The sequence below is a fragment of the Typopeltis vanoorti genome, chromosome 5 (genome assembly GCF_054136105.1).
Source record: "Typopeltis vanoorti isolate ZY-2024b chromosome 5, IOZ_Tvanoo_1.0, whole genome shotgun sequence".
NCBI lineage: Eukaryota > Metazoa > Arthropoda > Arachnida > Uropygi > Thelyphonidae > Typopeltis > Typopeltis vanoorti.
This window is the reverse complement of record NC_143553.1, coordinates 171368937-171390096: the sequence shown is the minus strand read 5'-3', so window position 1 is coordinate 171390096 and position 21160 is coordinate 171368937. Positions and strand designations below refer to the sequence as shown.

The window sequence follows — 21160 nt, the reverse complement described above, 5'->3', positions numbered from 1 at the left end:
TTTTTGTGAACGGTGCAATAAAAGGGAATTCAGGCAAACACAATAATTAGATTAACAAAATAAAACATTTAATATAAGCTACATAACACATACATAAAATCGACTTCAAATTTTAAACAATAGAATCAAGTTAAACATTAGGTCAAGTCAATCACATTAGTTCAATTTTTCAAACCTTCACATACACTTTCTCAGTTTCTGAGTCACAAAGTTCCTACACTTAATTAAATATAATAGAACTTCCTATCTAATCAGTTTTCACGCAATTCTCAGCCATGCCATACGCTTAAAGAACATCAAGGCACTAAATGCTGTAAATATCTCTCAAGCAATTTTTATTTTCTATCTTCAATCTCGAAGAATTGCCACAGTTAAAGTTAGGTTAAACGTAGTGTAACTAACACTCAATTCTTCATGCATTAAAATAAATCAATATGACAGTCCTTGCCAGAAACAGTTCCTAGTACATCAATTACGTTGCGAATAACTTTCAAAATATATTTGTTACACTTAAGAACACATTCATAAGACTTCTCCACAGTTATAACTAAAACATTAATCACGCTTCACAATTCTAGATATCAACTGTAAGGTACTTTGATTATCCTTGTTACCACTCATTAAATAATTAAACAGTGTGCAGTTCTCCTTAGGGCGATTTAGAATTAAGTCGCAATTCTAGATCAACTGGATTTAATCAGAATTCTTCACTGAACATCCAGCTTCTTCACTTTATCTGATTGCGGCATTAAATTCCTTTTATTATTACTGCTGACTTCACCTTCAGCTAACTATAAGATTCACTTCGTCTTTACTCGCTTATAATTATTAATCCTTTTTAACTTCTGCCCTTGAGAACTGTTCATTTACTTCTACCTCTCTAGTTTATACCTTTGCTTCTTTTCACTTCAAATTTTCCGTTCCAACCCTTTTTTCTTACCTCTATATTTTTTTTTTATTATCCTTCTCCTAGCTCAAGCTCTGTTCCACTCGCGCTCGCTTTCTTCATGCGTTTCCATGACAACAAATAAACTATAACAAAATTGAGCTATTGCATAACTCTAAACTTCTATAACAGAAATAAATAGAGAATATTTACATTTCAATTAATACGCAGTTAAAATTATCAAGTACAAATTCTATAATATTAACATAGTAATAATTAAAATAACAATAATATTTAATACAGTATTTTCATTATTAATACATATATCTTTGATTAATTAATTTAATATTAGACAAAATTAAGGTAGTTATATGAATATTTAATTGTAAAATAAGTGATTTACATTAAATAACATTTACAAGTTTTGCCTATGTGATGGAAGATCATGTTGGATTCTGAAACAAATAATAATTACTTCAATCTCTATATAATCAGAATCCAACAGTAGTGAGCCCTATGGCTCCCGATGTATCCTATGTCTGTAGAGACATTGAGTTCTCAAGGTCGGTTTGCCTGCTTGAGGGACGAAACCCCCCCCGGTAAACTGGGGAGAAAAACCGTGCAGCTCACGCCCAAGTCCGGCGACCTTGGTATGTCCGAAAAAGATCCTTAAGCTTCTCACTTCAGCGATGGGGGAATCGAACCCAGGACACTCCTTCCCCAGGCGTATGGTTGCGAAGTGCACAGCCACTAGGCTACCCGCGCGAAAGAAGAGAAATCTGATCATGGTTTCCGACATCTGAGAAGGTAAGGGTGGGATGCGAGCTCTTTCTGGCGAGAGATCAGAGAGAATTGAGTTTTAGTGACATTGAAGTTTACAGTCATCCTTGTCCCACTGGGATAGCTCGGAGATCTGAGTTTAGGAAACTGCTTGTAGTAGTTCTTGAGGACTCTGATACTTGTCACTAACAGGTTTGTCGCATGAAAAGGAGGAATGCAGTGTACTGTCGTCTGCAATGCTATGCATAGGGGAAGTCTGCTCGTTTATATACAAGAGGAAGAGAGTGAGTGAATGAACAGAACCCTGGAGTACTCCTGCATTGGTGGAGAAATCTGAGGAGAGTAAGCCGTCCCATGACACGTAGTGAGCGACCAGTGTGAAAGTTGGTGATCCAGTTGCAGAGTGGGAAAGGCAGACCACAGGATGGCAGTTTGGTGAGCAGACCCTGTACCAAATCCGATCAAATTTGAAATGTCGAGGGCAATCACGTGTGTTTTCTTCAAATTTCTCCACGACCTGAACCATAGGAAGGTGGTGAAAGCGAGAACATCAGCAGAAGATTGCGAGTGGCAGAATCCATACTGCTGGTCACTGTTCCTCGGGGTGCGAGAGTAGTGGAAACCTGGGTGGGAAGAAGTTTCGCCCAAGGGCCTTGGGCGCGACTTCTGCTGGTATGCCTCGAGATGGTTCAAAAGTTCATTGTTATTGACCTTCTCCATAATTTTTGAGAGAACAGAAGTAAGAGCAATTGGACGGTACTTCTTTCGTTGACTTTTATCATGGTTCTTTGGGATGGTCTGGACGTGGACCTGTTTCCATGTTGTGATGTAGATACCAGTTGAATAGGATAGATTGAAGAGACAATACAGAATAGGTATTAGTTCCGGGACACAACATTTTAGCATAATAGGTGGGATATCATCAAGACCAGATGCCTTATTTGTGTTCAGGTTATTAAAGATTCTTCAGATTTCCATTTGTGGAAGACTATGGGAGAAATGAAGGGAGCTGTTCTTTGTGGAGTGGAGGGATCTTTGCCCAGGTGATGCCAGTAAGTTGGCCTTGTATTTTGGTGAGGTGACTACAGTTTCCTCGGGGTGAGAGAGTAGTGGAAACCTGGGTGGGCAGAAGTCGCGCCCAAGGGCCTTGGGAAGTGACCAGAAGGAACAACTGCCATTTGGCTCTTTCAAAGTCTGATTTGGACTTTGTGATGATTCTTTTCCAACTGTTGCAAGCTGCGGAATAGGCAGAGTGCATAGTTGGAGTTTTGGTCTTGATCCAATTGTGGTAAGCAGCGGTTTCTTCTATTAGAGCATTTGCACACTTTTTGAGGACCAACGCTTGAATGGTGGCTGAGAATTTGGACTGGAATAGGGTATAAAAGTCTTCATTCCTGTGAGGGTGATTTCTATTATTCAGTCTTAACGGATGTTTGGATCAGAAGAACTGAAGCAGTAGTCGGACCATGGAAAGGTGGAATAGAATTCATGGAGGTCCTCCCAGTTAGCACTCTTGTAGTGCCAAGGGACATGAGACTGTGAACTTGTGGGTACAGGTTGTTCTGCCACAAAAGAAACTTGTATGAGGTTGTGTTCTGAGTTTCCAAGAGGGGAACCGATAATCACAATATACCTCGAACTGGAGCTTGTTAGAAAGAGGTCAAGCATGTTTACATATTTTAGGAAATTGTCTGGTATTCTGTAGGAAGATTGATGATCTAAGATAGATTATTGATGATGATGAACACCTCAGCACTGCTTGATCAGTGAAACTGGAGAAGAGAAGCCAACGTGAGTTGTCAAAAAGGATGACTTACTATTGGGGTACTTAGTCTGCAGAAAGTCAAACTTTAGAAAAAGAAAGTTGAAATGGTCAGAGTGGTTGATAGAGTCTGGAGAGTGATAGAGGGTTGCATATCAAAAGAGTGGGATGATTTGGTAGAGAAATTTTGGGCCAAAGTTGATCAGATAGTCAGGAGTCAAGGATTTGCAGTCTCTGGTATGGTATGTCGGTTCTCACGAATGCGCAACTGTCACCCTTGTGGCCGAGAGAGCTGTGTAATGTGTAGTTTGGGCAGTTGAGTTGTACAGTAGCTGATGAGATTGCCAGTTAGGGTTCTTAAAGGAATAGTAATTCTGGTTCAGATGACTGTAGGTGGTGACGCTTATATTGCTGTTTATGCCACGAATAATGGTGCAGTGGATGTGGAAAATTTTTTTGGGGGTTAAGAATTAGTATTCGTGGGTTGTTTGGTTGGATTTCTGTTGCCGTTTATGATTTTTTGTTGGAGTTTTAATGGGTTTTTTGAAACTATTTTATGTAGGAGAATTTTCGAGATTTGCAGTAAAAACACGTTTCATTCGGTTGTGTTTGGTGAAGAAGAGATAAAAAGGAAGTGGTGAATGCAATGAGAGGAGACAGACTCGCAAACATATCACCCACATACAGGGGAGTCACTAATCAGCAGTCGGCCTATAGAACCGTTTTACTGGTGTACCATCGAATGTGGGAAGGTCTGGGCCCCGTGCAGTGAGAGTGGTATGTTTTTGAGGGTATCACTCTCAGTGCATGTTGGAAGAGTGGGAGGACAAAATATCGGAACTCTCGTTCTAGCAACCAGCTGTGGCTGCAGCCATTTCAGGTGACTAATAAGCAAGGTGGTGGGAATTCACCAGGTGATGAAAGACATCTACCACCTGAAGGTTAAGTTGCCATTTCCTCCAACTACAGGAGATATACTTTTGCTGCGGGAATGATAGCAGAGTCCCGTTTGTGGAAACAGCTATACCACTGGAAGGTGGAGACGACTTGACTGAGAGAAGCTATTATGTTGCACATCAACAGTGTTAGTGAATGTCAGGTCATGAACTCTGATGTGACCAGATATCCAATGTCATACTGCACTGTTTGGAAAGAAATCAGCGGACCTCCCCCCTCCATTGGCAAGGCGCATCGTGCCATGCAAACTATTTGATGGCCTGTATTTGTTTGTTGGGTGGCTAATTCCGATTCTGCTTCCTTTTCAACATCCGTTTACGTGTTCTGACATGCCGATCTTTCTAGACCATTCTATCTGGCCTGCAGAGCAATGAGTTTTATAAACTTCTTTCTTTGTGGGAAGATGTAGACGTTTTTGATGGATGGAAGAACTTCAAGATCTTGAACATTGGCAAAAAACCAATTTAATGTCGTAATCACGAAGCGCCGCAGCTGTGTCTGTCACATTCTTGGCGCTAGGTAATGTTATTGCATATCTGACATCTTGTTTATTACAAGGAACTATAGGAGTGTTTAAAACTTGGTTAATCATCTTTAGTTCGTACCCATTGATGGGGAGAGTATATCCAAGCCAAAAGTTCTCGAAGTACGTACCGCGAACCCTTAACCCTTTTTTTTGGGGGGGGGTCCGCCAGGTAAAAATTATTTTTTATAATTCTAAGACGTTGTTTGCCTTTTTCACTATCATTCACAAGTGCACAGGAGAGAGTATTTTTTTTAAAAAAAAACTATTTTCTGTGATGAAATGGGAATGGGAAGTACGCATAAAGCACTTCTGCATGCCGAGGAAAAGCATTTCTGCGATTGTGTCACTTGCGAGCTAAACTAGTTACTTTTTTTCATGGAACACAATTTTTTATTTGAAAGAACTAATGAGAGAGAGACAAATTAAGGTTATCCAGACTTTGGCATTTGGCAGACGTTTTTTCGGAAATGAACGAAGTGAGTCTGTCACTTCAAGGAAAAAAAAATGACAGCATTTGTTGCAAATGGTCAAATTTAAGCTTGCAATCGAAATTTTAGAAAACTTGTATCAGCAACAGCGAGCTTCACAATACTTTAAAGATTTTTCCGAGGTGAGGTGAGCTGTCCCATGTTATCATGCCCATGTTTTGTAATGAAGGGTAGCGTAGAAGCGACAAATAAGAATCTTCCATAAGTAGCAGTGGCGGATTACCCAATAGACGCACTAGGCACCTACTGGGTAATCCGCCTAGGGCTTAATCGTATCGAGGGGCCTCAAAAATTACATGGCAAAAAAGATAATATGCCTCTAAAAAACGTAGAGATAATATTTTTATTATATATATATAATATTTTATTATAATTTATTATATATATATATAAAATATATATATATATATATATATATATATAAAATATATATATATATATATATATATATATATATATATATATATATATATATATATATTTATTTTTTTTTTTTTTACCAATGAGCAATGCTAGTGGCGAACGTTCTATTTCTGTCTTAAAAAGAATAAAAAAAATATTTAAGAAATAGTTTAGGGCAGACTCATTTAAATGATTCATCTATAATGTTTATAGAAAATGATATAGTTAATATGTTAAATTATGATAACATTATCGATCAACTTGCAGATTTAAAAGCACGAAATGTAACATTGTAAGTTGTAATACTAAGGAGACAAATTAAATAAATAATTATAAAGAAAAAACTTATTATTTAAGGATCTAATTGTCTTTTAAATATATATATATATATATATATATATATAAAACACTTTTACATACAGGGCTTTATAACAAAATTACGCCTAGGGCTTCAAAGGAACATAATCCGCTACTGATAAGTAGTTGGTTCTCTATACTGAAAAGGCCAATCTTTTTTCTTCTTCGTTTACTTCGAGAAGGATATCAAGGAACGGCAATTTCCTGTGATCCTCCAATTCTAGAGATCTCTCGCAATTTGTTCAGATAATCTTGAAATTACTCTTCTTCTGACTGTCGCTAACCAAATAATGATAACTTCATCGACGTAACGCAACCAATTTTTTTTTTTCTCTCAATAGCGTTTCCATAAAGACATTTGGTAGGACTGGTAGTGAGGGTTTTCCATGCAATGTCTAAATTACGGCTGTCCGAAGCACTGCCTGTGGGCAGCATGCGGCCCGCGGTGCGATTTTGTGCGGTCCGCCTGTGGGTTTTGATTTTCACGAGCGAAAAAATAAAATAACACTTTGAATCGAATGCGTATTAGATATTTTAATTGTATCGATAATCGATGTTGGTAATTTTATTTGGTGTTTTTACATCACTATATACCCACGTGTTTTTCAAATATTAGATGTGTCAAAGAAACGTTCTTACACTGTATTGTTCCAACGCGCATACTCCGAGCGCGCGATTAGCGTTGTTCGTTTCTTTAGCTTTCGAGTTTGTGTTGCTGCTGCTCCCCAAATATACTACATACGCATTGTGATGCGGCCCTCGGATTACCCTTAGGTTGGACAGTCCTGGTCTAAATAATCTAACCGTGTCAGAAGGAAAGTTTACGAAGATCCACTGTGTCGTCTCTAGGGTGAACAGACTGACTAAATCTAAACTCGCTTATATCAGGGATATGTCTTTTACCCGATGATGATGATGTAAGTCTGACGACCTACGAAATTTGTCATCATCATAACACTAAATACGGGTATAGACCATATTGGTCTGTTCAGGTCTCATTATCCATCCAATATCCTTTTTTGAATAACGAAATTTGTTAGTATAATAAAATAAACCATGTTAACAAACGTGGTCTCCATAATGGCAGCTAAATAAATCTCAATCCTCTACTGACCTCATCCAGTCTCTAGGCCTGTGAATTGCAACCCATTAGTGGGTAGTGAAATCAATTTAGTGAAACGCGACCAGCACTTTTTTTTTTCCCTCGCAGATAAAGAAACTTTGCTTTTCTTCTGTGCAAATGTTTAAACCTAACTACAAAACACAAATGAATGCCACACATATATTTTTCACACTTGCTAATGTGCCAAATAGATCGGGGGGAAGGTTGTGATGTTTACCTTTACTGGAGACCTCGGTTAGAGAATAACCTCCATTACGTAGTAGGAAGAGCGTATCGATATTTTACCATTCATCACCACCTATCTGTGTAAACTGGGATTTTTAACTTTGAACCAAATGAAAATAAAAGAAAGAAATATGCTGCAGTGCGCTGGAAATGCACATAAGCAATGATCTCGTGTGCTCCAGATTAGAACGGACCTGTAAAAACGCGAGCACACCCATCGCACTAAATAAAATATTTCCAATAGACAAAATAGTCATAAAAATTAATATTTCCTAATTTCGATTTTTGTACTGTTTGAGTGTTTTTATATTGTATTTAAATGTTAATAAAATCATATTTGATATTAACTTTAAGTTATAATATTCACTTCATTATATTTTCTAAGGCACATATTTTTAGTGCCACTTTTGTTTAGTGCATGTGATGTTTTGTTTAGGTCGGATATCAATTTTTTTTGTTATCGTGAGTTGTGGTCAAAAATTTGAAAAATACTGCTCCAGGCCATAATCATTTGTCTCCCATCATCAATCTATGAAACACACTTCTTTCTATCTCCTGTGGCCTTAACTCTGATGGAATTCCATCAGAACCTGAAGCCTTTTGTTATTAAGCTCCTTAGTTGCTCTTTCGACCTCATGTCCAAGTGTAGAGGGATCTCTTTCAAATGCTCTTTACTTAACTGTTTGATTTCCAGTTCAATTAGTACAGTTCCATTCCCATTCTTGGTAACATTCAATTAGGATTAAATTTGTGCTTAAGGTCGCAAACTTATAATTGTGCCCTCACATTTCTTAGCATTTATCCTGCTTGCTGTGTTTTCTGACTTCTCTATTTAATTGTATACAGTCTTCAGTCAGTGTGTCTCTTTGTTTCTCCAATCTATTCCTGTGGATCAGATGCCATGATGCATTCTGAGATCCCTGGGTCTTTTAGACTTTATTAGAGCTAAATGTTCCTTGGCTGTATTCTGTATTATATTATAACCTTCATTCCAGGTTACATTATAACCTGGACCACTTTGGGCATGTTCTCCTCCTTAGTCTCCAAATGAACAGTCAACCTTTTTGAAGTGTTTTCCATGAACCCTTTGGGGACTACTGTGATATTGTTTAGTAGGATAAATGGAATTATCCTTTCCCCGACAGAATCCCTGTTTTTGCTATGTGCAAACTTAATAGATAGGATGTTCCCAGTGCCTTTGTTAACTGTTGCTATTGCTGCACCATTGTAAACTATGGTTATTTATTTATGCTCTATTATTAATCTCTTATTCTTCCTGCTATCTCTTACTCTACCTTCCGTGACTCTATATTCTTATACCTGAAAGCACTAGAAATTTATCTGTTAAGCTGCGCCACCAGGCCTCCTTGTGGTATAAGAACAAGCAGTACTTCCAGTAGGTTCAAATCTAACACAAAATCCTCTCTTAATCAAATTACAGTTGTGAAAGGTTTTGGAGTTTGTCTTACTTTTGCTGTTATAGTTGGTCTGTGCCACACTCTACACTTTGTACCTTTGAAGATGCTTTACATCCACTATTCCACAACTGGGATATAGTCTTCTGGTGCTTCGCCCTATCAGTGTTTAATGTCCAAGTATACACAGAGGTGCTTCTGAAGGCAGGTATTAGTAATTATGTTAGCATGAGCAAATTCCAACAGTCTTTCATCATAGGTGTTATGTTCTCCTTGACCAAACCAGTTGCATTCAAGCCAAATTGTCTTACTCTTTCCCACTTTTCATTACTTCAATGAAGAGAACATCTCTCCTTAGTGGATCAAAACTGTCTGTAGATTTTCACAGATCTCCTCACTCTCTTTATTACATCTATCTGTGCGGGGGTGCATAAACTACCACAATTAACACTTGGGCCTTCAGTCTAATAAAAAGCATCTCATTCATGGACTTATAACTAAAAAGGGATCTTGCTGGAGGTTTTCTCACTGCCGTCTTTCCTTCTTCTATTTCCAAGAAGATGAATTCTGTACCTCTCCATCTCTCTCTACAGACAGTGTCAACAGTACCCATCTGAAGTTCCTGGACATTCCACATGCCTCTGTAAAATTCACTTCTGAGGTTAATCTGGTGTCTCCTACATCCCTAATTCACAATTAACTGTTCTGTATTTGGAGACTATATTATATTATACTTCTTGAACAGGACTATCAGCCAAGATGAAAATGGCTAATGATGTGTGACAGCTGATGAAGCATGAGATTCATTATAAGGTACAATCATATTGGGATTTTGGAGTGAAGTCACTGCAAGAAAAAGCGGTAGGATTGTAGCGGTCCTTTCACAGAAATTAAAATACCATTAATCCCGTTGGTCGGTGACTTCTTATTCTTTATTTAAAGCAACTCTTTTAGGGTTCCCTCATCTTTCCCATGAGGGACATACTTGGTGGATGTGGGATTAATGCACTCTTGGAGAAGCACTCACGATCATAATTTTCAGGTATGCTGAAATTATCTACTCATATCGCACTTTTGCTATCCTTATTAAGCGAGTCATTCTTCTTGTTGCTTTTTTTGTATTCCTCATGTAACTGATCATCTTCATTCATCTTGTGCACCCTCGACTAATGCCTTTTTTCTTCCACATTGCATGTGCATGTAACACCTCTTCAGACATCCATTTTATGCCTACTGTATTTAATTTCCTGACCTTTGGAATACACTAAGTTATTATAAATTACAGATGCCAAGAAGTTATATTCTTGGTTTCATTCTTTATCCAAGTGTGATGGTAGGATATACATATCAATTTCAACTAGGCTGCCAATCAGAATCAAACTTCAAACATTCTTTCTTTTGGCTGCCTACATTATGGAAGCATTGTCACGTGACTACACAAGTACTCCAGTAAATCATGAGAGATAATAAACCAAAAGCATCAATATGCTACATGATAACAATAAACCTAATGTTATTTTTTATAGCGATGTATTTAAGACATTTGTTAGTCACTACTTATCGATTTCATCACAGGGTGATCATTATGGTGCAAATAGTGTACACCACAAACACAAAAGATTGACCACATAGTAAAAGAATATATTAGTGACAGTCCTCAAATATATTATTTTGTTCATAGAGTGAAAATGGTCACATGTCTAAAAGATGGTTCTTTATATTTGTGATCTGAATTAGTTGTAGTCCTGATGTTGTCACGGCCTTACAATAAACTAAATAAATAAAATAAGTGCATAAGTAGTTGGGATAATGAAATTACGCTAAGGATCATTCAAAATTACTATTTTGGAATATTACTTCAAATTTGAATTAATATTAATATTACCATTATTATTTTATTTTATTTATTAAGTTTCTTTTTTATTTCTGAATGAAACATTCATTAGACATGTAGATATTCTTATATGATGATAAATAGTTCAACTGTCAAAAATGTTTTCAGTATGCATGAGGCAATAAAAGCATTTGTAACACAAATCTGTATATAACGGATTTATTTTCTATGTTATTAACAAAATTAGCTATACATAATTACTACAAATTTTTGGCTTTGCTTCACTTTCCTTCATACTTCGACATTAAACTGCACAGAAGAGAAATAAGGAGAGATTTAAAAACACTAGTAAAAATTCAATAGGAAATGCAAAAGTTTTTTGGCGCTTTTTTTTTTTTTTTTTTGATTGTTCTTTTCAAATTGGGAAACAGGCCTCTACAACAGTCACATATCACTTCAGTGCAAGAACATACACAGAAGCCGAGGATAATGGACATCTACAACCAATTTACTGATTACAGTAACATAGTCTGTGGTTTTTCTAATAGCATTCTAAAATGTGACAACCATTGTGCACCTACAGCACCATCCACTACTCGGTGGTCACAACTTAAAGTTACGCTCATCATTATGGCTGTTCGGTACCTAAAAAAAAAGAAAGCAAAGTGATAATAAGACGATAATATGTCAGATAAATAGAATGCAATAAGTTTAAGATTTGAAAGTAATCATTCCTCTTGCAAAAAAAGATTTAAATGATTATATAACCCATAATTCATTTTGCATATCTCAAAATAATTTGTTTTGCTGTGGGGATGTGTGAAGGAAACTAATTTTTGAATTATGAACATTGAAGTCCTACTGTGCTTTGTAACTTCACTGTCTAAAAAAACTCTCACAAAAATCAAAAATTTCATAAAACAAAAAACCAAAAAAAATCCTAAAAATTGACAAAATCACATGAATGAACCTTCACATCAACTTTGCTAACAAATGGGGTTTCAGCATAAGCATTAATAATGTTCACCATCACTAACATACATTTAAATGTGATCTGTTATTTTGTACTGGACCTCAACTACTACAATACAGTTCACCTTAACTACGGCTATATACCTGCATAATTCTTTTCGTAAGAAGGAGAGTACATACTTCTCATATATCACATGGCAGAGATTACTGCTATTTGAATCTCCTCCATATGATCTGCTCTAGGTTAAGATTTCCTTTCTTTACTTACTTTCATCTGCTGCCTTTAATGCTCACCAAATTCTGATGACCACACTGCCCTCTGATTATTTACCATTGAATTTTTTTCTTTATCTAGTAAGAGAAGTTACCTCTAAATACCTTCATGACTCTCTTGAACCTGATGCCTCTTACCAAAAGATTTTTAAGGACAATCATTGAAACAGCTGAAAATATCATAGGAATAGAATGCTGTGTATCAATATAGTTTGGATTCTCCATGAAATATTAGAGCTCTGTGATCAGCATGAAAGATTATGACCAATATGGAATGATGGGAACTACAATGAACAGTATTATTAATATTATCATCCCAAGATCCCCACGGAGTCAAGGTCTCATCGCAGGGGGGTCCCTTTGTCACACACACAGCTCATCATACTGTGCCTTTCAGTGGTGCACTCAGGATTTAATCTTGGGTGGAGGGACCGAGTTGAGAATACACACACACTACACATTGCATACGACCTATGACTGAGCATCTGCAGCGATCAGCAATACATGATAATTGATCTCTGGTCAGACTCGGGCAAACAAAGTATCGGCGGAGCACTACTTCGTTCGCCTTGCGTTCACAACGACTGTAATTCCCAAGAGCCAGAGGGTATTCCCACCTTTTGTGACTGCTAATTCAGAAAGTAGTATAGAAAGAGAAGACATGACACAACATAAATAAAAATAAAATAAAATAAAATAAAATAAATTTTTAATTAGGAACAGATTTTTGGAAAATTTTCTAGTCTTTTTTCCTTTTTCTTTTGGGAGGGCCAAGGTCCCTTGGCCCCCTCCCTGGGTGCACCAATGGTGCCTTAAACACATTCAAATTCTTTGCAGACACCATGCTCTCAGGCAATGCATTCCAATCATTCATAACTCTCCATGCAAAATGACTGCTTCTCACTTCCTTGCTCACACCCCCTTTATACAGCTTCTAGGGATAACCTCGTTTCCCCCCATCTCCCACTATTTTAGGAAAAATCTCTTCAATGTTAATCCTATAACAATCCCTTACCAAGATGAATGTCTCTATCGCATCATCCTTCTTCCCCCTATCCACTAGACTCTGCAAACTAAATCTTCTAAGACTAGAAAATTTTCCAAAAATCTGTTCCTAATTAAAAATTTATTTTATTTTATTTTTATTTATGTTGTGTCATGTCTTCTCTTTCTGAATTAGCGGTCACAAAAGGTGGGAATACCCTCTGGCTCTCGGGAATTACGGCCGTTGTGAACGCAAGGCGAATGAAGTAGTGCTCTGGCGATACTTTGTTTGCCCGAGTCTGGCCAGAGATCATGGGTATCATGTATTGGCGATCACTGCAGATGCTCAGTCATAGGTCGTATGCAATGTGTAGTGTGCATGTGTATTCTCAACTCGGTCCCTCCACCCAAGATTAAATCTTGCATACTCGGCCCCTCCAAGATTAAATCCTGAGTGTGCCACTGAAAGGCACAGTATGATGAGCTGTGTGTGTGTGTGTGTGTGTGTGACAAAGGGACCCCCTGCGATGAGACCTTGACTCCATGGGGATCTTGGGACGATAATATTAATAATATTGTTCATTGTAGTTCCCATCATTCCAAATTGGTCATAATCTTTCCCGCTGATCACAGAGCTCTAATATTTCATGGAGAATCCAACCTATATTGATACAGCATTCTATTCCTATGATATTTTCAGCTGTTTCAATGATTGTCATTAAAAAACTTTTGGTAAGAGGCATCAGGATCAAGAGAGTCATCAAGGTATTTAGAGGTAACTTCTCTTACTAGATAAAGAAAAAATTCAATGGTAAATAATCAGAGGGCAGTGTGGTCATCAGAATTTGTCGCACTGATATGATCGTCGGCTTGTCGAGAGCTCCTGAAAAGATCAGTAGTATTTTATGTTATCATTGGCAATTTTACTAGAATTTTACGTAGTATTGTTTGCTTTTTGTTTCTTGGTGTGTCTGTGCGATTTTTGTGTGTTTTCTGTGTTATTTTAATTATTATTTTTAAGATAAGGTAGCATACATATGGCACTGATAAAAAAAAAAAGGCGGCCAGGTCGCTATGTTTGTTTAAGAGTTTTGATGTAAAAGAGTTTATGCGATGTGCTGTCTGTGAGATGTATGCTTTGCAAAGGGCGATGGGAGTCTGGTTAGATGGTGATAGTGGAGTTAATATGTGCAGAAAGTGTAAGGAGAATGAGGATCTCAAGCGTGTTTCGAATGGCGAGAGTAATATCGTTAACGATAGTCAGAATGTAGAAAATGATGGTGTGATAGAGAATTGTGAGGTAGTGCCAGACAGGTGTGAGAGCGTCGTTGAAAGTGTAAATGAAGGTAGAAATACAGAACGAATAGATGATTTGATTGATAATGAAAATGGTGAGATAAATGCAAGTAGTGAAATCGCACGTTTGAGCGGAGCAATACACAGAGCAAAAAGGCAACTGGAGTGTATGGAAAAATGTGTGCTAAATGTACCGACTAATAAACGGCGAAAGTCTGTTACGAAAAATAATGTTCGTAAACGTCAATAAAATGAAGGAGCGAGTGCTGTATGGGGATTCACTATTAAGAGGTGTGATAGTTGAGAGTTTGATGAAATCGTACCAGTCAGATGCGAACATAAAGGACGTCAGCGAATCTATTCGAGTGCAAAAATAGAGATGATAATCGTGGCAGGAACAAATGATTTGAAAGAAGACAAAATGGAAATGATAGAGGATGTGAGGGAATTACTTGAGGTAGCAAAAGAGAAGAGTGAGAGAGTTAGGATGGTGAGTATTTTACCGTGGTATGACAGTGAAGTGTTTAGAAGGAGGCCATAATTGCCAATGACTTTATGCATGGGTTATGCATGGAGTGGTGTGGAATTTGTGGAGTGAGTTCGATGGGCAAAAGGATTTATATAAGATGGATGGGTTACATTTGAATGGAGTTGGTGTACAGAGGCTTGAAAGAGTTGATGAATGATGTGGAAGTGGATGTACAGACTCAGGGAAACTAGATTTATTAAAGGGGGAGGGGAGTAGATATGCAGACTTGAAGGAGGCAGTTGAGTGTATGAATGAGTATAATATGCCCGAGTGAATACGAAGGACAACAAATCAGAATGGGATAGTTAGTATAAGGCATCAAAGTAGGGATGGGACTAATGGGCTTCTGCAATTCATGTACACTAAAGCCAGGAGTATTAGGAACAAGAAGGAAGAGTTTTTGGCCTTGGTTGGAAATTCCAGGCCACAGGTTGTGGTATTAGTGAAACATGGCTGACAGAAGATGATAAAGCTAGTGGAATTGAATGCGACGGGTATAGTGTGTTCAGGAGTGACAGGGAGAATAAAAAGGGGGGAGGAGTGTTATTGATGATAGCTGATGAGTTGCAGCCAAGGAGTATAGAAGTTGAACTGCAGGATAGAGAAAAGAGCACATTTTAGGCCATTTGGTGTGAGATTGTGGCTAGCAGAACAAAATATACAATTGGGTGCTGCTATAGACCAGGTGATGGAACAGATGGTAGGGATTGTATGCATAGGCAAATAGAAGAAATGAGTGGAAGGAGGGTAATTATTATGGGTGATTTCAATTATGGTAACATTGACTGGAAAGAGAGAGGGCACATGGGAGGAAGGAATTGGATTTTATGCGGTTATTAAGGGACAACTATCTGCGACAGCATGTAGTGGAAAATACCAGGGGACAGAGAGTGCTTGACCTAGTAACTACAACTGAGAGTGGCTGTAACGAACATGACCATGTTGCCACCAACTGGTGAGAGTGACCATAAGGTCATGACTTGGGAGGTGGCTAAAGGAGTGGAATTTACAATTAAGAACCAACAGCTTATACTGGAATTGTGATGAATGAAGTAGAGGTAACTAGTCTATTACAGAACCTCAATGTCAATACATCTGTGGGATTGAATGGTATACCAGCTCGTGTCGTACATGAAGCGGCTAAAGAAATGTCAGTGCCCTTGACCATTTTGTTTAATTCGAGTCTCGGGTCTGGGTCAGTCCCAAGGGGGTGGAAAGAGGGGAAAATAGTTCCACTGCATAAAGGTGGTTCCAAGGCTACTGTTGAAAATTACCGGCCAATCAGCATAATACCACATCGAATTCTAATCAGTAAATTGCAGCATATGGGGATGGATAATATAGGGTTGGTGAGATGGATAGGAGGGTGGTTGAAAGAGAGATATCAGAGAGTGGTTTATTCAGGAGTAGAGTCCACAAGACGGCCTGTGACTAGTGGTGTGCCACAAGGATCTGTTCTTGGGCCACTGCTGTTTAATTTGTTCATTAATGATATAGGAAAGGATCTGAGAGGAACAGTTCATTTGTTTGCAGATGATGCAAAGTTGGGTAGGGCAAAAGTGAATGCAAATGATGTCAAAATTTTGCAAGATGATTTGGATAGATTGGAGGTCTGGGCTAAGGAGAATGGATGTCAATTTAATGTGGCAAAATGTAAGATTATACATTTTGGGGTGAAAAGATTAGCAGCAGTTTACTACATTGGTGGAACTGTACTCCAGGAAATTGATGAGACACGAGATTTAGGAGTGTTGGTGGATAAGGAGTTGAAGTTTAGGGGGCACATCGCAATAGTGGCTAAATCAACGCATCAAATCACTTGGTTGCTGAAGAATACATTGACAAGCAGAGACAAGCAGGTTATTGTTCCTCTGTATCGAGCCTTGATAAGACCCCATCTCGACTACTGTGCCTAGATTTGGTCACCTAGGTTTCTTTTTGATGGGGGAGGAGGTTGAGAGGATACAGAGGCGAGTGACCAAGATGATAGTAGGTCTATGGAATGAACCTTATGAGAACAGGTTGAAGATTTGTGGGTTGCAAAAATTGGTTGACAGTTGGAGGAGGGGGAGTATGATTGAGACATTGAAATTACTGAAGGGTTTCTATAAAATTAATTCAGAAGATATTTTTGAGAACAGGGCTGGTTGTGGGAGGACTAGGCGACATCCATGGAAACTGGGCAAAAGTGTGGTTAGTAAGGGTGTTAGAGCTGGGTTCTTTACTTTTAGAGTGGTGAATGAGTGGAATGGGCTGCCAGAGTCTGTGGTGGATGATGTGACAGTGAATGAGTTTAAGCCGAGGTATGATAGATACTGTATGAATGTCGAATAGTTGTGATGAATATGATTTGGGGCCTCCCTCGATGAGTCTAATGACTCCCTGGAGTTGCCCTTAATAATAATAATAATAATTTCTTCATACTCAACATTCCAGAGACAAGAAACTATCTTAGTCAATCGCCTCTGGACCCTTTTCAATCTCTTCATTCTTTTGAAAACCAAGTGTCCAAATCTTTGCACAGTAGTCCATATGTAGCCAATTAGGGCCTTTTACAATGGAACTAGAATCTCTTTACTTCTAAAAGTCTGTGTCCTCCACGTCATCACACCCGAATTTGTTGTGTTGTCCTCACCATTTTGACAATGTGTCCTCTAAATTTAGATCATTAGTGGGGATTTCTTATATCCCCACCAAAAGTAAATTCTACATAAACCTTTTCTTTCCAAATTTTAAAACCTTACATTTTGAAACATTCAACTAGCATCCTCACACCTATGCCCATTTACTCAGTCTATTAAAGTCTTCTTGTAAGGTCACAACATATGTTCTACTCTTCATGGTTCTTCCCAACTTTGAATCATCTGCAAACAACTGAATATTCCCATTCAAATCTTCCCCCAATATCATTAACGTGCAGGTTAAACAACCTTGACCCTGAAACAGGCCCCCTGAGGCATCACTAGTAACTTTCCTCTTCTGGGATATTGCTCCCACATACAGAACTTGCTGATAGCCAATCTCCAATGCAATGCAGTACTCTACTATCCAAATCCATCCTTTCTAGTTTGACTATCAACTTATCATGTGGTAATCTATCAAAAGTCTTTGCAAATCTAAGTATACCACTGTATATCCATTTCCTTCATCTAATGCAGCTGTCACCTTATTGTAATAACTAAGTAGGTTACTAAAACATGACATTCCTTTAGCAAATATGTGTTGTCTATCCAAGATAACACCACTGCTGTCAACCTAATTCTGGATCCTTGTTCTCACTAGCTCCTCCACTACTTGACCCACAACATCTGACACACAGATTGGCCTACAGTTTGATGCTTGAATTCTGTCACTTCCCTTAAGAAGCAATACAATTTTGTCTTCTTTTCAATCTTTTGGAATTTGACCCAATGTAAGAGTCATGTTAAACAACTATGCCATGGTAGATGTCAACTCTCTCTCTCTCAAATTCCTTCAAAATACGCAGCGATATATCATCGTCCCACAGCTTTATTAATATCACGTTTGCTCAATTCCCCATACACCTCTTGCTCACTCACAGTGAGTTTTTTCTCCTCATCCACTGATTTCAAACCCTCCATGATGTAACATTCATGATGTTCATTAAATCTCAACTATATCCTCAGCAAATTAAAGATGCCAAGAAATTATAGTCTTGGTTAATCCTCTATCCAAATGTATGCAAATCAAGTCTGTGCATGACTGGGCTATTGTATATAGAGGCTAACGACTTCGCATCACTTGCCTTAGTATTCCATAATGCAAAGCACACATCCTTTTGGGTGTGTATAATGTAAGCTTTATGGGAAGGGCCACTACCTTGAGTGGTTTTGACCTTTATTGAGATCTCATCAGTGGGAGCCAGACCTAGAAGAGATAATTTGTAGTTTAACCAAGTTAAAAATCTTTCAACATCTATCTCTAATGTTAGTTATGAGGATCAGCTGAGGGAATGTGGATTGTAGAGTTTGGTGGATAGAAGAAGGAGAGGTGACATGATTGAGACTTTTAAACTGTTGAGAGGTGGTTGACAGGGTTGACACTGACAGGTGAGACAGGGTTGACACTGGGGAGTTCTTCTGCTTGGTTGAACAGCGGGAAGGAGTGATGACAAGAGGCCATCCCTGGAAGTTACGAAAGGAAACTGTTTGCATGAGGGTGAGGAGTGGTTTCTTTGCATGGAGGGTGATTGAACTATGGAATGCATTGCCTGACGAGTGGTGAGAACGGTCAATGAGTTTAAGGAGTGGTATGATAGACTTTGTGTTTCTCAGGAAGGACCTCCCACGATGAGTCTTTTGACTCCATGGAGGCCTGAATAATAATAATAATAATAATCCAGAGTAATTTAATAATAAAGTGATAGACCTTTTCACTAGTTGTATGCAGAAAATATATGACTTCTGCATTACTTCTACCTTGGTATTATTATTATTGTTATCTGAGACCTCCAGGAAGTCAAGGACTCATCGAGGGAGGCTATAAATCACCCAAACCAGCTATCGTACCTTCCCTTAAATTCATTCACACTAGATGCACTCACTATCCCTAAGGGCAAATTATTCCACTCACCCACTGCTCTCTGGGAGAAAAACCTAGCTCTTACCTCTCTCTTGACTGCAAATAAATTTAACTTCCATGGATGCCCCCCGTGTTCTCTCCCCACTTTCCATATAATGAAATTCATCAGTTGATATCCTATAACACCCATTCAAAAGTTTATAGACCTGTATCCAGTGGTGAGCTATGGAAATTTTAACAAAGGGCTCGCATCGTCGAACAAAAAAAAAAAAGCCTAACTTAGCCCTTATAATACTTATATTGCAACTTTATAGAGCTTCTGACAGATATGATAATTCCTGTAGGATATCAATCATTAATGCTGGATCTTTTAAAAATTCCAAATTGAAAAGTCGGTTTAAAAAGCCCTCATATTTATCATTCAATGCAAAATGCTTGCATAAAGCTGGGTAATTTCTCCACAAAGCAAGAGCCGTTCGTAAACTGCAAGCTGCCCATCATGGTCCAAACACACGGCCGGTCTTTAAAATTTCGATACCAAGGTCTTTTGTAATCGTATTTAATGCTCGTTGATTTTTTGGTGATTGATGATAAAAAGCATATAATTTATCCATAAATATTTCAAAATGATTTATTTCTTTCATATTTTTTTATTGAATCGTCTAATTCTAAGTGTAAACGATGAGCACAGTGCCAAATCACAATGTTGGGAAATTTTTGTAGAAGTTTGATTGCAACACCTGATTTGTTTTCTAACATTACACTAGCTCCATCAGAACAAAATGCAATGAAATGATTTTTTATATAGTTATCAGAAAATCCATATGAATTTAAAGTAGCATTCCACGGTGATATTTTCTAGTTCTACAAGATTATTAAACAAGAAGAACAAGGGGACTCGCATATTTGAGAAAAATTTAACAAAGGGCTCGTGGGAGCCCCTTATAGCTCACCACTGCCTGTATCATATCCTCCCCCTCTTTCTCCTGTTAACTAGTCTGCAAACCACATATTCGCAGTCTGTCCTCATAACCTAAATCCTATAATCCAGATATAATTTTTGTAACTCTTCTTTGCATCTTTTCCACAGCTTCTTTACCCCCCTTGAAACCCAGGAGACCAAATTTGTGCACAATAATCCAGGTGTGGTACATGTCAAGGTTCGCTTCAACATTGCAATTATCCTCCAAGTTGTATTTGCAACTTTTGCTAAGTGAACTTAGCAAAAGTGAACATTTTGGAGAGAAGGGCAAAGATAATAATGGTAAGTATTTGCTGGAGTCTGCTCAGGACACGGACTAGTAATTACTAATACCATGTTTCAACATAAAGATGTGCATAAGTTCACGTAGAGAGAGAGAGGACACAAGAAATAAGAAAAGCCTAATTGACTATGTCATGGTTGATAGTGATGTCTTCATGCTGGTTCAGGATACAAGAGTGTACAGAGGATTTGAAATTGGAAGTGATCATTACTTAGTGGTAAGCAGGATAAAAATGGATATTACATTGAAAAGAACAGTATATATGAAAGTTTCAAAAAGAATTAAAGTTGAGCAGATTTTACAGGCAAACTGTAGACTCAATTATACAAACATTATTGAAGAAAATGTGAAGCAGTTTGAAAACAAGAACGAAACCTTGGAGTCGCAGTGGCAAACTGAAGAAGACATTGATTAATTCAGCTAGGGAGGTATGTGGTGAAGTGTCTATAAGGATAGAAAAATAAGAACATCTATGGTAGACACAAGCAGCTAAAGAAGCAGTTCTGGAAAAGAAGAAAGCATACAGAAGTTCCTAGCAAATAAG

General features: G+C 37.9%; 1 protein-coding gene across 3 annotated transcripts in view; it reads right to left on the bottom strand.

Moving 5' to 3' along the window:
* Positions 1-10958: 10958 nt before the first annotated feature.
* The window catches only part of muc (dihydrolipoamide S-acetyltransferase muc), a 277556-nt gene continuing 267354 nt past the window's right edge, over positions 10959-21160 (bottom strand). For all 3 annotated transcript variants that reach the window (XM_090392923.1, XM_090392924.1, XM_090392925.1), the window contains exon 12: positions 10959-11400. In XM_090392923.1, the coding sequence (XP_090249049.1) occupies positions 11271-11400 (130 nt within the window). In that variant the 3' untranslated portion in view covers positions 10959-11270. The remainder of the gene's footprint in view (positions 11401-21160) is intronic.